Source organism: Lepisosteus platostomus, chromosome 6, assembly GCF_059453375.1.
Source record: "Lepisosteus platostomus isolate fLepPlt1 chromosome 6, fLepPlt1.hap1, whole genome shotgun sequence".
Classification (NCBI taxonomy): domain Eukaryota; kingdom Metazoa; phylum Chordata; class Actinopteri; order Semionotiformes; family Lepisosteidae; genus Lepisosteus; species Lepisosteus platostomus.
In genome coordinates, this window is record NC_142616.1 from 63157997 (window position 1) to 63173088 (window position 15092).

The following is a 15092-nucleotide window of genomic DNA, read 5'->3' on the forward strand; positions in this document are numbered from 1 at the left end:
AATAGTGACATCCACCAACTGACCTCCTACCAGGGTTAATTTTTTTTTCACATGATTTGCCTGGTATTGTTTTGTGGCAAATTTGTGTCAGCTGCATACGTGTTATAACGACTGTTTATATAAGCTTGAGAACTGTCTTCTTTTATATTACTTCTGGAGACCTTAGGCATTTTAAGCTAAATATACTGTATATGTGTGGGCATGCGTGGGCGTTTTTGAGAGAGGAAAAGAAAATCACATAGCATTAGGCACCATCCACTTTCCTCACGCTGTAAATGTCTAGATTTGAGATGCATTGCCCCCTTCTTGTGTGGCTGGGATTGGACTGTTCCGCACTGCAGTGTACTGTGGTTTTAGTATTTTCAGAATTGAGCATTGTTTCTAAATTAGTCTGCTGCTGTTGAAAAAAAAAACAATCGCTCTGTGAACACATTGGTCACATATTTACTGTATGAAGAGCTTCTTGCTTCTTGTAGAATGTTCTGTTCTATGAGCAAGTATCTTACTGACACATGTTTCAGGCCATCAGAAAGTTCTGTGACAAGGTTTGTAAAACTGCAGCTTAACATAAGCCTTAAATAGCAGTAAGTTAACTATTGATTTCTATTTTGCATTTAAATTTTGTAATAGATTTCAAATATCAGAGGATGGGATGCTGAGCGCTGCAAACGATCCTTTATGAATGTCTTGATTAGTTTGTTATCCAAAAACATACAGTATTATATGCATTATTATCATGGAGATTGTTTGATGGCACTGAATACATAAACATCAAATTTAAAACTGAAGGTAGTAGGAGATAATACAGTTTCAGAATCCTTTAACACAGATATAGAATTCTGTATAGAATCTAAAATTAGAACAACACACTTCTGCCTGTTATGATCTGGTCACTGACTGTATAATTACAAATGATGCAGTGAACGGTTAGTCTCAATGACCTTGACTGTCGTTGTACCCTTCAATAAATTGATACACCATCTAAGATTTTGGGGGCTTTTCCTTGTTTTGTTACACTTGTGTCTTTGTGCAGTCGAGACAGATGTTCTCTTGTCAACAGTCTGAAATACTAGTGGATAAATCTGAACATCAGAAGCCACAGGATACTTTACAACAGCTGCAAAGGTCATCCTTTAACTCCCCGCTGATCTTGAAAACTACATGAGCCTTACGCTTGTTTATCTTGCTAAGGAGAACATTATACTCTACCACAAGACATGTATGTCCGATAGTATAGGTATTTACCATATTATCTGTATGCCCAAGGGAGCCTTCTTACATGTATTAAGGGTTATACTGGTCCTTGTATGAGGAGTTTATTGTAATGTAAACTGTATCATGACATGGGATATTACTTATTAGAAACGGAATTTAGAAAAGTAGAGAAGAAATTAGATTTATTGAAGCTGAAGCATTGGAAAATAAAGAGATCTAATTAACAAGCTCACACCTGAAGAAGGCTCCACCGCTGAAGCATTGTGTTTTCTTTCTTCTCTTTTTAGCAGGGAATAAACCTATTACTTGTTCTTTATTATGTAACAATTTCTGTGTTTGGGAAAACTCTGGGAAAAAACTTAACGTGATCAGTAACAAAAAACTCTTAACGCATTTGTGTTCATTAACACATTTGGATCGATTTCTAATATGGAGAATTTTGTAAAAAAACAAGGTACATTGAGGAACATAAAAGTAAACTGTTCCTTCCAGAATAAACACATTTCATTCACACCAGCAACACAGGCGCCATAGCTACCATATTGATTGCACAGGTAAAAAGCTGTAAGATTTTTAACTTTCTCATGAAGGAGAATAAATAAATAAATAAAGCATTAAAAGGGAAAGGAAAGGTGAAAGCTTAACTTGTGTCTTAGTATGCACTTGTTCACTTTAAACCATTGTCATACTGTACTGTAGGTGTCTGGAACACAACCCTGTAAATTTGGCTGCTCCAACTTCCTTTCAAATGTGCTTGCTTCTTTTACAACTGTGCAGTGTGCTTTTGTCCTCATTTACAATTTACCTGTATTCATCTGTTCTTAATTGTGCTATATGCAGCCAAACAGTGCAGTGTAACAGTGAGTTACATGACAAACAGAAGTCTGTATATACTCTACAAACCATATATGTGGCCAGTGCCTGTTACAAGTAAGGCACCTTTAATTATGTTGGACGATTATGGAATCTGACTAATTTCAATGCTCATGTTAATCTGTTAGGTTGGGGCTCTGAGCAAATGTTCTCCATCCCTGTTCTTTATGTTCAGCGTCTTCTTTATTTCTCTTTTGGTGGAGGTCCCAGTTTCTTTAGTTCAGCGCTGAACTGCAGATTGCCTAGTGTTTCTATAGTAACAGGAATTAGAACGGACTATTTATATATAGCAAATATTCAATGTGCAATACAAAGGTGGAAAAGATCAAAGCTCTTTTGAACAAAAAAACTTACAGAAGATGATGCATAAAATATTAGTTTGGGTGCGCCACAAGCTTACTGTACATCTGAAATTGAGATTGGGTGAGATGTATTTCAATCATACAAATATAGAATAAAACTTTACCTATTAGGGTTTTTTTCTGAAATAGTTTAATTAATTAAAGTTTAATCATTTATACTTGTTGCTATTTTTTAAAGAAACCCTGAGTTCTTTTTTCACTCATGGAATTAGATTTTCTCATTTAAATACAAAAGCAAGCAATATTCTGAATTTGAGACCTGGGAGAACCACTTATTACTTTGTGATGCATTGTCCTGTCACTTTTAAGTTAAGTTCCCTTAAAGTTCTTTGTAACTTTTTAGCTGTCATTTTGGTGGATGCAGACATTTAGTCAATACGCTGTTTAAAATGGGTGAGCTTGCAGATATGAGCAAAATGAGAAATTCCTCTGGTTCTGATGATATTCCTTCCGGTCAACCGCCACCGATCAGTGTGGTGATCCTGCAAATGTCGATTCCTGATTGGTTAGTCAATTAATCACATACTTTCCCAAGTGAGGCCTTGATTAACAGAGTCCACAAAAAATGTCAAAGAGAATTTTTTACTATACTGGCACTGCACAAGACGAGTCACCTCTCTTCAAAGAAATCAGAAGGCTTTCTAGGATTCTAATCTCTTCTATGTGCTAATTTTCCTATAGAAAACAACTGTTTCATTAATTTTTTGCTCTCAATAGAAATACAGCATGTCTCTAGAAAATGCAGAGGACTCAAGGACTAGAACTAGCCACTCTACAGAAATGCATTTTAAACGTTTGAAAATTTGTTTACAAAACTTTTGTTTGTAAATTTGTGGTCATGATAAGTACAGTATTTTAAACATTTAATTGTTTTGCTGTTTCTTAAACTAATTTAATGCTCACTATATTTGTTATATTACATTAGTTCATAAGGAGTATAAACATGTGAGACGTTAGTTGGGTTTCTATAAAAGGAATAAAAATAGTAAAAGAATTCTATATGGTATAAATATTTGAAAATGAATTAATATATTTTAAAAATAATATGTCAAGAAATCATGAGCTGGAATAAAGTCAAAATTAGGCTGGGAGACTCGAGAGAAATTTAGACATCTTGATTGTTCTTCCTGTTCATTTTCCCCTTTGGATTCTCATCATACAATACAAATATGTATAGAGATTCTTATTTTTTTGTTGTAGCAGCTATGGTTTTAGAGGATGACACTTTTGTCCAATAGACTAAGAATCCCACCATAAAGCTCTGCAGATGCTTTTGTTATGTACACTGTATAACAATGCACAGCTGCCAGTCGCTGAGCAGTAGAGACAGAATATTAATTTGGTGTCTTATTGTTCTTTAAACTGCATTGTCTTTGTGACAAGCTGATGGCTCTGAGATTCCATATTGCAAGCAAGAAAGCAAGTATATCTCTGCAGTAGTACATACAGTAACAAATTAGACATATTTAAAAGGAGCTACTTGCTAGAAAAACTTTATTCTGATACTTCCACTCATTAACTAGCAGGTACACATGAAACATAAATTACAATGTGTAATTTAACTCTTGTAGAAATAAGATGAATTCACCTGATTTAAGGTAGTGTCTCATTAATGATTTCTTTAACAATACTTTTTAGAAATATGCCTTGTTTTATACAGGATTTTGGGGGTATTTTACAATATTACAGTATACTGTATGTGGTATTTTCCATCCAAACAAAGATAAAGTTTCCTTGGTATTATGCTCTCCTTTTCAACATGTCTGTTCGATCATAGATTGAATAGCGAGCCCACTTGTGGTGATCACAATAAAGGAAATGTATACTTTGTGCATGTGATGCAGTTTTTACTTCTTTTTGTGTGTCTGCAGCCTCCTGACAAAGAGGGTGGTCTTCCCAAGCAAGTAGGAAACAAGACAGAATGTGGGTTACTTGGGTTTGTTTTGGACCTGAACCGGGATTATCAACCCATTCGCAATCAGATCCCTGAAGAGAAACTTTACAAGGTCTACACCTTCAACTCTGTAAGGAAGTCCATGAGCACAGTAACTAAACTTCCAGATGGGAGCTTCAGAATGTACAGCAAAGGAGCTTCTGAGATAGTTCTTAAGAAGTGAGTGCTGCACCAGTCTATATGTTTAATTCTGAAGGAATTCTCACAATTGCTTTCACAACTTGTGATTTGAGGTCAATGATTCAAACTCTTACTAAAAATGTCAAACTCTCACTGTGTTGGGGCCCTTTTTGATGGCTACCCACTTTCAGCAAGAAGATTCTGCCTTTACTTTCAGATAATGTTGTTAACTTATTTCAGCTAACCAGAACGTTTAGTCATAGACAGTATGTCGACGATGCAGGTGTACAGTATGTCTGTACTGTATGACAAACGTCTGCTCTGTATGACAAATGCAGGTGCTCCCGCATCCTAAATGCAGCTGGAGAGCCACGTATCTTCAAGCCTCGGGATCGAGATGAAATGGTCAAGAAGGTGATCGAACCCATGGCTTGCGATGGACTAAGAACGATCTGCATTGCTTATCGTGACTTTCCGGGAAACCCTGAACCTGAGTGGGATAATGAAAATGAGATTGTGGCAGATCTGACTGGAATTTGTGTCGTTGGCATAGAAGATCCAGTAAGGCCTGAGGTGAGAGAGAGTTCTTAAACTGAAGGAAAATATATATATTTTTTCACAGTTTTGACCACCGTTTGTTCCCATTTACAATCTTTTTCTGACTTTGTGACGGAATGGAAAATTATTCCTGTGCCTGACGCTGTAATTTGTTCCTGTCTTTGGGGAACTTGGGTATAAAGGTTTCAGATGTGTTAGTGCTGATGTTTGAAATGATTTTCATTTCTTTATTCCATGTAATACAGGCAGCTTGAGGCTCTGTCATTGAAAAAAGTATGACTAGAATAAACATAGGATTCCATTTGCTGAAAAATGTCACTTTAGATGGAGACCAATATCATGGGAAGCATATCTAATTTTAATCATATTTTAGTCTTCATGGATAACAGTTGAGATACAGAGCAAAAAAAAATGTATTGTACTTTAAGTTATAAACTCATATACAGTTAGTTTTGATGTTAGAGGTCTTAACCAAAAACATTTATGCCATACAATACTATGGTCCAACGTGTGTTCAGGATGGCTAGTGTACAGTATCTGCAAGTTGTCTACAGAAGGTTTATCTAAAGCAGTAGCATCTGAAGAATTAAATTGTTAAAATAATCCGCTAAACACAGTAAAAATCTGATTGAGGTCATTATGCCTTCATTATTAATTCATTATGAGTTGAAACACCTTTCCTTTTGTGGGCGGATTGGATTCTGACAACCCTGGTGCACATTATAAGAGGTTAAAAAGAGTATTTAGAACTAAGTTCATCTGTCCATTCTGTAAATTAATTTTCCTCAATTAAAAACATCCATCCATCCGTCCATTTTCACTTCTGCTTTTCCTGGTGAGGGTTGCGGGGAAGCCGGAGTTACCCCGCAAGCAACGGGCGCAAGGCAGGGTACACCCTGGATGGGGTGCCAGTCCATCGCAGGGCCAGTGCAAGCCAATCATACACGGGGACAATTTGGAGGCCACAGTAAGGGCCTAGAGGGGAAATTTGGCCCAGACTCTGGGATAACTCCCTGCCCTTCTCGAGAAATGCCTGGAGATCTTTAATGACCACTGACAGTCAGGACCTCGGTTTAACATCTCATCTGAAAGATGGAATTAGAAACATTTTTTGAATCCCCTTAAATGTCTTTTGAATTGCCAACACAATATTTTTAAAATGCTACAACAGAGCATACTGTACAAGTAATTTGGAATACTTTTGGATAATTCATCAAATCTATCTGAGAGAAACATGGTAGGCCTGGTTTTATTTCATGGCTCTTTGTGTGTAGGTGCATACTAGAACGCTTGGCAACTTTTGAAATAAGCTTCTGTGGTTTCCCCATATATATATTTAAATCAGTAAGAAAGATTACTAAAGAAACTGCGACTTAATACTGATCAGCTGTTCTTGGCTTCAGTCAGTCTCAGACAAAAAGACAAGACGCATTAAAACCATGTCCTTAGCTAGCAGTACCTCTGAGCCCACAAAGGAATTAGAATCCAGCTCTTCTCCTGCATAATTCAGATACTGTCTTTTATCTTTTTCTGCATTTCTTTCTTTCTCCTTCCCCTTGTCTCTGGGGCTATGCAGTATTATAACTGTCAGCATGTTGAGGTCTCCTGCAAGAAGCAGATGATTTCTGTGTAAGAAAATAAAATTGAGGAAAAAGAAAAAATAAATTGCACAGATTCCGTTTGTGAATCCCCATAAAGGAAACACAAGCAGCAGAGACTTTTGAGATTTTTTTTGTTCTCCCTTTTAATAAATTGCTTCAGATGGCTTAGTAATAAAATGCCAGAAAAACCAAAGAGACTTAATAAGTGTCTTTCGATATTAACTTGAAACAGAGTCCAGTCCATGCCCTTCAATTGTTAATTCTGTATCGTTGTTTGGATTTAAAAAAAATAAGTATTATCCTCCCAGCTTTATAATTGGAATCAACAATTCTGTTTAACTCGGAACATCACCATACCCCTTCACTAACCCAGGACAACTGAACAGATGTTTGCTATTAATTTTACTTTGTCGACATGTCAGACAGTAAGCAGTTCATCTTGTGCAAAAAGCGCTAAGAGTGGTGCAAAACAATAAGAATTTGACAGAAAAAAACAAGTGAAACAATACTGAATACATCAGTTACAACCAACATAGAGATGAATTGTACAGTCTCAAGGGCACAGACTGAAGAGGTGGATCAGGAAGAGGTGACGAGACACTGTGTGTCAGCTGCTTCTAGGTATCTGGTTTTACTACAGGGGTGCAAGAAAGAAGAATGTGCTGCACAAGTGACAGGAGAGCGAACAGAAGGACCAACTAATTTATCTGTGGAAGGAGACCAGAGAAAGAATCGGGGTATGAGGACAAATGAGGGGCTTAAGATAGGAGGAACAGAGTGGTGAAGTGAACAGTAAGTAAGGCAAGGATCTTTAGTGGACAGATGTAGGCATTTCATTGGGAGTTGGAAGAAAATGGGAGAAGGCAGAGGGAGAAGACCATAGGAGAAGGGAGGTAGGGAGGTTGTGGTAGAGTTGGAGAAGGCCGTTGATACCAGGATGCTCTTTAGGATGAGAGTTGAGGTCCAAAGAGAAAAAGAGCCTGGATCAGGAGGAAAGAATTAGGGCAAATCCGCGTACTTGTATCTTTTGATTTCCAAAATCAAAATGTTAGTGTCTACTGCAGGATACATAGCATCCACTGATCCACTGATAGTGCTGCAGTAAGATCAGTAAGGACACGTCCAGTGAGTCATTTCAGAAGGGCTAATTGGGTATCCTCTAGCCAGCTGGGCCAAGCTAATTTTTCAAGGTATCTAAAGTCCCACAAGTGCTGGCCGCAGTCAAAGAGCAGCGCAGTCTCAATGCAAACCAACCTCATTTGTCTTTGGCACACCTCTGTTGCAGGTGTCTAGTTTACATCTAGATTCATGTAGTGACAGTGATGAGAAAGAAGGATGTAATTTTGTCATTTCTGAGTTATCCACATCAATGTCTCTGTACAAGAAGAAATTTGAAGATTTTGTATTTGCAATATTTTTCCATCTACAAAAAAACTTAAAAATTGGACAGAACAAATTGACAGCCCAGATGGAGAGCTTTGGTGCAAATTATGTCCTGAGAGTTACTGTAAAGAGCATTTGCACTATTTTTTTTCTTTTTCAGCAAGTTAATATCTACAGTCTACAGTATTTGTTGGAAAGTAATAGATTATTAATTGGGGAATGCATTGAACCTTATTTACTTTTAAAATAAGGAGTTGTGAATATACTACTTGAAAACTCATATAAGTTTATATCAGTGTGCTTTATTATTCATACAAGTCACAATAAGGGTACTGTATATACTACCAATTATACGAAGAAATAAACTTAATTCCAGTTAGAGTGCACAGCTATTTTTTCAGAAATTATCTTACTTAAACTTTAAGTTGTTCTGTATGTATATTGAGTAGCAATGGCTGTTTTTCTGTCCTGAAGGTATACCCTTGTTATTTGAACACTTAAAAAATGCTTAGCTATCGTTTCTTACCTTTAAAAGACACGTAAATAGTATTACATTAGGCAGAGTGAACTACATATCTAATGTTACAAAGTTAACTGCCACCTCTGCTGGTTTACATTATTAATGTAACTCTCTTCTTCCCCTGTGTTTCTCAAATGAGTTAAGTGGAGCTTGACAGAAACCTTAACAGACTTTTTATGTGATATATGGAACTCAGTAAATGTTTTGCTCTGTGCCCTAGCAGATACTATCATTGATTCTCAAAGCACTGGTTCTTAATTTCTGTTCTGAGCGTGTGGAGCCTATTTGACAGGTGTAATCATACACGATAGGTTTATGTTCCACAGTGCTTACTGTATGAAAACAATCCATTTACTGTGATGAATTATTGATTATGTACTGTAAATAAATGTAAAAATAAAACAATAGCCTCAGAAGTAAAACAAAATCGTAAGTCATTCCATTATGCTCGTCAAAATTTACAATGGCTAAGGTTTCAACTCCAGGTTTAGTGTAGATTGTAGATCCATAGAAATATACAGTCGCTAAACAATCTGTCATAAGAAATGGCTAGATAACATTGTTACAAAATGTTTTTTACGAGATAATTGCTAGGTAACAGACTTGAAAAAAATGCTTTTTAACAATGGTTATTTCAAAGTCTAAATTAATTATCCTGGTGATGTGTTCTTTAAATTAAGGACATTGTTTAAGGATTTAGAAAAAAATGTTGATCCATTTTTTAAAGTTAATGAAATGTAATGTTAGCTAAAGTCTGTTATCCCCACAGCAATCACAACCAAGGCAGTAATGGGTAAATACTATTATTGTTTTGATCTTGCTGAATTTACAGTTACTGTGTTGTATTTCTGCTCTGATCATTTAAACTTTGTAACTCAAAAGTTTTATTCCTATCAGTAATAATATTGTGTTATTATCTTACTGTATCATCTTACTTCCAATAACAAAAATATAATTTCATTCATGCGGCAAAAGTACAACGTGAGTAAGGAGATTCTTAATCCCTAATTTTATACTGAGGAAGTTCAGTTGCATTCAAGAAATGAAAAGACTATCCTTCAGATTTGCTGTGTAAATTTATGCGTCGCACTGTAGTGTTCCAATTTAAAGCTGTGCTCTTTTGATCTCCTAGCAGTATATAGGTTTGAAGAGCAGGTGTGCCTATACTGACCTTTTGAAAATTAATCATGTTTTTGATTGATGTATCTCTAATGATAGGTCCCTGAAGCCATCAGAAAGTGTCAGCGGGCAGGCATCACTGTCCGTATGGTCACTGGCGATAATATCAACACTGCCCGGGCCATTGCCATTAAATGTGGAATTATTCATCCAGGGGAAGACTTTTTATGCATAGAAGGGAAGGAGTTCAACAGAAGGATTCGGAATGAAAAGGGGGAGGTAAGAAACGTGTAGAAAAAGTTAATCAGCCTAGTTGTTATTGGTGTCATGTACAGTATATGCAATTTTAATGACTTACATTAATTATTCTTTTTCACTTTTATCTTTAAATAATCCAGTGTAACATTCCATAACATCACAAAATAATAATATTTGTGCATTTTTCACTTTGGCTTGTCGGCTTTTTGTTAACCAGTTTGCACATCATCATTTACAGTAGTACCCCCTCTAATGCTCCTGCTCAAACCTTCTTATAGTTTGATTGTCTCTTCAGTTGAAATAATGAAATAAATAAGACCAATTTCAATGTGATTTGGAACTTTTATTTTCTATTCTCTTAGATTGAACAAGAACGAATTGATAAGATCTGGCCTAAACTGCGAGTGCTTGCAAGATCCTCGCCAACTGACAAACACACCTTAGTTAAAGGTACGAACTGATCATTCTTATGGGTTTTGATGAATAATTAGATTCTTCTTGGTTTAAAAATGTCCTAGCCCAGGCGGCACAGTGGCACACTCATTAGTAATGCTGCCTCGCAGTGCTGGGGCCCTGGTTTCAATTCTTGGGGTTTTGTCTGTGTGGAGTTTGTATGTTCTCCCCATACGCATGGGCTTCCTCTGGGCTTTTCGGGTATCCTCTCCTATCAGTCCAAAGCTACAGTATACTGATACTGTTTTTTTGAAACCCCTTGCTTGCCGGGATAAGCTCCAGTTCTCCTGTGACCATAAAATGGTTAGAAAATGGATGGATGGATTCTAAGTCCAGTTTGATAATAGACTTTTGGACTTTTAAGTACTGCATGAACTGAAATTATGATGGCTTTAATACTCCTTATGGCTAAAATAGTTTTTGATGTTTCCGATCTAAGAAACAGTTGATTTTTCAAAACTCTTCATGTGGTTCTGCAGCAGGATTTTGTGCAAGGTTTATCGGGAGGTTTGTTTTCATTTCCAATTTCTTAATATCTGCCCAGTTATTAGATTCTGTCTTAGAGTCCACTTAACTTTACTTAAGTTAAAACCAAATATTCATCAATACCATCATTATTTAGGTTGTAAAGTATTGCGTTAAGTCAAATGTTAAAGTCTGAGAAGGTAGAATTAGGACAGGGACAAAAATGGTGCTTTTTTCAAATAATGAAAATTAAAAAAAAACATTACAAAGATGCACGAATGGATAGAGGGCTACCAAAGACTGTATAGATAAATGTTTTGATGGTGTTGTTGGTTTTGTCAGGTATCATTGACAGCACACAGGTTGACCAGAGGCAAGTTGTTGCTGTAACTGGTGATGGGACTAACGATGGACCTGCCTTAAAGAAAGCAGATGTTGGCTTTGCTATGGTAGGAAGATTAACTTACTAAAATTGCATTGTGTTTCAGCTATGTTACCTCTCCTACAGTAGGTGTGTGACAGAATCAGATGTGCATGGTTTGGGTGATTATGTGCACAGTTTCCTACCAGGCTTCTACTCTTTATGTGCACAATAAACAGCAAGCACATATAACATTTCCAGTAAAAACATCTGCATGTAATTGCCACTGAGCTGGTCTGTTGTTATATACTGTATTTTATATAAAGCGCTACTGAGCACTGTATCCCAAAACATGAAAGATTGAAATCAACACATCCATAGACATTAGTTGTAATGTCTTGTGCTGGTTGTTTTCCTTTATGACGATCTGGAACTTTGTACTGTACATTTACTATTTGTAAAAATGATCAGAAACCAAAAGGGCTGTCTCCTTTACAACGCTCCTGAAGGCACCTGCTTCTGCTGCATTACAGGTGACTAGAAATTGAATGTGTGTCTCAGGTGTTGTGTCTGCGGGGAGCATCAGAATCATCCGCTTTTCAGGTTTAGTTTTTATCCACGAAATCCTGTTAATGACATTAGGAATAATGGAGCCTGGGTGCCCTCTAGTGTACACTCTTAAAAATGTACAATAAGCTCAATAAGCAATGGAAATACAATCCTATTTCTCATATTTCTTATAACTTCTTTCTGTTGTGGGGGTTATCTGATTAACTGGTTAGGTTTTTTTTAATGTATCCTTTATCATTATCCTGTTGTGACCCAGTTTTAAAAATGTATGTTGTCTGCTGAGACACTATAGAGTTATACTGTATGCTTACAGTATATCTACATTAAGGAGTTACAGCATTCAACTGACTTTTTTGATGTGTTGCTTTCTAGTGTTGTGACTACTGTACTGGAGCTCAAAGAAACCCAGAAATGTCCTTTGGCTGTCATTTTTATCCCTTTTTTCTGACGATAAATACCAGCATACTTCTATTTTGCCTGAGGTTATTCTTTGGAAAACATAAATATGATAACAATACCTAATGCCATGCAGGGGCAAAAACAGTGACTGAAGTGGTACAAGAAGGTAGAAGCTTGCTTACAGTAAAAAATAACAGTGTTCAGTAAATTCTTTAGGTTTGCAACTCTGCCTTTCCCACTCATTTTTCACTTTGCTGCAGTTTTGCCAGCAAATACTACTGCATGTACAGTACTACTATACCAGTACCACGAGAATAAGGCATTTTATTCTACATAATAACACATTTGGAATAGCTAGTTAGTTTTGTTCCATCTGGTTTGACGTTGCCAATTGTTTATAGACCCTGTTCATTGGCAACGGAGAGATTACAGTATGAAACATGTAGCCAGGCTCCTCCGACACACTTACCTGCCCAGCACTCATTAACTGACAATCTGTGAGCTCGACCTAATAGGAGCCTTCTCACCAGCTGGAGGAGCAGGGTGTCTCTCACTGACATCAATGCTTATCTGGATATGGCCAGCAAGTTGCAGACGGTGACTGTTTGCCGGAAGGCTGAGAGAGCCCTGGCCATCTGATCCTAACCTAATTAGCCATTTGTTTCCTGCACTTGGGGAATCGCTGTTCACAGCTGGCTTATGACATGGCTCAAGCTAGTGAGGCAGTGAATTTGCCAGCTTTTAAATATTCTAAAGCAAACTGAGACATACAGTATCTTGGCCGATAGACAGTTTATCTTCTCTCTTTTTAACTTGCAGGGAATTGCTGGTACAGATGTGGCCAAAGAAGCCTCAGACATCATTCTGACTGATGATAACTTTTCAAGCATCGTGAAAGCTGTGATGTGGGGCCGCAATGTGTATGACAGCATCTCAAAGTTCCTGCAGTTCCAGCTGACAGTGAACGTGGTGGCGGTGATTGTTGCTTTCACTGGAGCTTGTATAACCCAAGTAAGAAGTGGGAATGGGGTGCACAGAACTTTTTAAATTACAGTAAAATTATAATCCCAAATTATTTTCAATTTGAAAATCTTTCTCAGCCTTGAAAGTGGCAGCATTGATCATAACAGTGCTTTATTTAATGCTTGCTTATTTAAATAATACAATCTGCTTTCATATGAAGCTGTTTTGAGGCTATTTTGCTTGAAAAGGGAAATCACACAGTTAAAAAAGTATTCAATTTTTCTGTGATAGGCAGACGTCAATGTAATTTCCATTTCAAAACCGGATCTTAATTGTGGTCAACACAAATGTATCTATCATGCATGATGTACCGTATTTGAACTGGAACTGAAGTGTGATTCAAAATTAAGTGAAAGATAAAAAATGTGCTCTTAAAATGTATTATTTTCCAAAGGAAATCAAAGCTATGAGCATAATATAAGTGTCTTTTTAAGTCTGAAATGAACATCTCTGTTATGCTGAGAGTTTTGGCAGCAGCCTGAGTTTCTGCTTTTCATCTTTTTACAATGAAATTGTCAGTTAGCAACAGAACAACGTACTTTACAATATCAAGAAGTAAGACATATCTGATTGAGAAGATTTGTACGCAGCAAGGCTCTTAGTCACAGAAAAAAAAATCAAATTTGTTTCATCATATCTCAAATGAGATGCATATTACATAATTTACATTGGACATAATTTTATAATAGTAAATATTAATAAGTATATAAATATAAGTTATAATAAATCCATTGGATTGAAATATATGTAGGGCACTGGGGAAATTTAGATCACTGCCATAAAGTCTTTCTAAATTTACAAGGGAAGGCATTCAATCTGTAAGCATTAATATAAGGATTTCCCAGAGGATTTCTTCCTGCAATAATACTGTTTAGATCAAGGGACTCTAATTCTCTAGATTGGAACTGTTCTCTTGCCGTTTGCTTGAAACAGAAATAGCACCACAAATTAGTCCTAGATCCATGCCATTGAGCCAATAGCCTAAAAAGACACTTAAACTTGTTAAAATTTAGTCAGAACAAAGCTCTGTACTTGGCAATATAGTTTCCATTACTTTCAATTTGCATCCCTTTTAATTCAGTTGTATAAGCCATTAAAGCTAATTTGGCTTTTAGGCTGATGAAATAAAACTGGAATTTCATTCCTATATTTTTTCTACTTACATTCACAGATTCATTGAGTAAAAATATAACAGCCTTTGTTAAAAACAGATGGAGCATTTACTCATCTATATGAATTGGGCCACAATAACATTAGTCTTCGCAATGCAACATTATCTTCCATATGATGTAGTAAATGCTCTTGTGCTCCTTAGTTGCTATCTGTAATGGATGGAATGCAGACTTATACAGAGAAAGCAGAGTTACAATTATAAAGAAAAGTAGCTGGATTCATCTATAAACATCCTTTACCTTTAAAATTATAGGCCATAACCAAGCTTCAGGAAGCAAATACCTCTCCAGTCTTTAAGTGATGTTTGTCAGAGATTGTGGTGAGCAGAAAATGGCTTATCAAAATGAATATAAATGTAACTTTAGCCAACATACCAAGGTAATGCGTATTTAATGTGTAAGCCTCAGTTTCGAATTGTTTTCCACACATGAATGACCAGCAGAATGAATTACATAATGTGCTGTTGTCAGACTGAGCTCCCGGGCATTGACATTTTGAAATAATGGAAATGTTTCTTCCTTCTTAACAAGTGGTTACCTGCTATACTGTAGGTACAGCATGTACAGTAGCTGAACCTTCTTTGTCAGTACATTTTTTAGTGAATCAGTGTTTTTCAATGTTGTCCCTCTGGGACCTGGTTGAATGTCAAGAGCTCAGCTCCTCACTAGCTTCCTAACCAGTCTAT

The 15092-nt window shown here is 36.5% G+C and overlaps 1 protein-coding gene across 14 annotated transcripts in view; it reads left to right on the top strand.

Moving 5' to 3' along the window:
• atp2b2 (ATPase plasma membrane Ca2+ transporting 2) overlaps positions 1-15092 on the top strand; it is a 171729-nt gene that overhangs the window by 142026 nt on the left and 14611 nt on the right. For all 14 annotated transcript variants that reach the window (XM_088636812.1, XM_088636815.1, XM_088636825.1 and 11 more), the window contains 6 exons: positions 4322-4563; positions 4863-5097; positions 9805-9984; positions 10326-10413; positions 11224-11330; positions 13031-13222. In XM_088636812.1, coding sequence (XP_088492938.1) covers positions 4322-4563; positions 4863-5097; positions 9805-9984; positions 10326-10413; positions 11224-11330; positions 13031-13222 — 1044 coding nt within the window. The remainder of the gene's footprint in view (positions 1-4321; positions 4564-4862; positions 5098-9804; positions 9985-10325; positions 10414-11223; positions 11331-13030; positions 13223-15092) is intronic.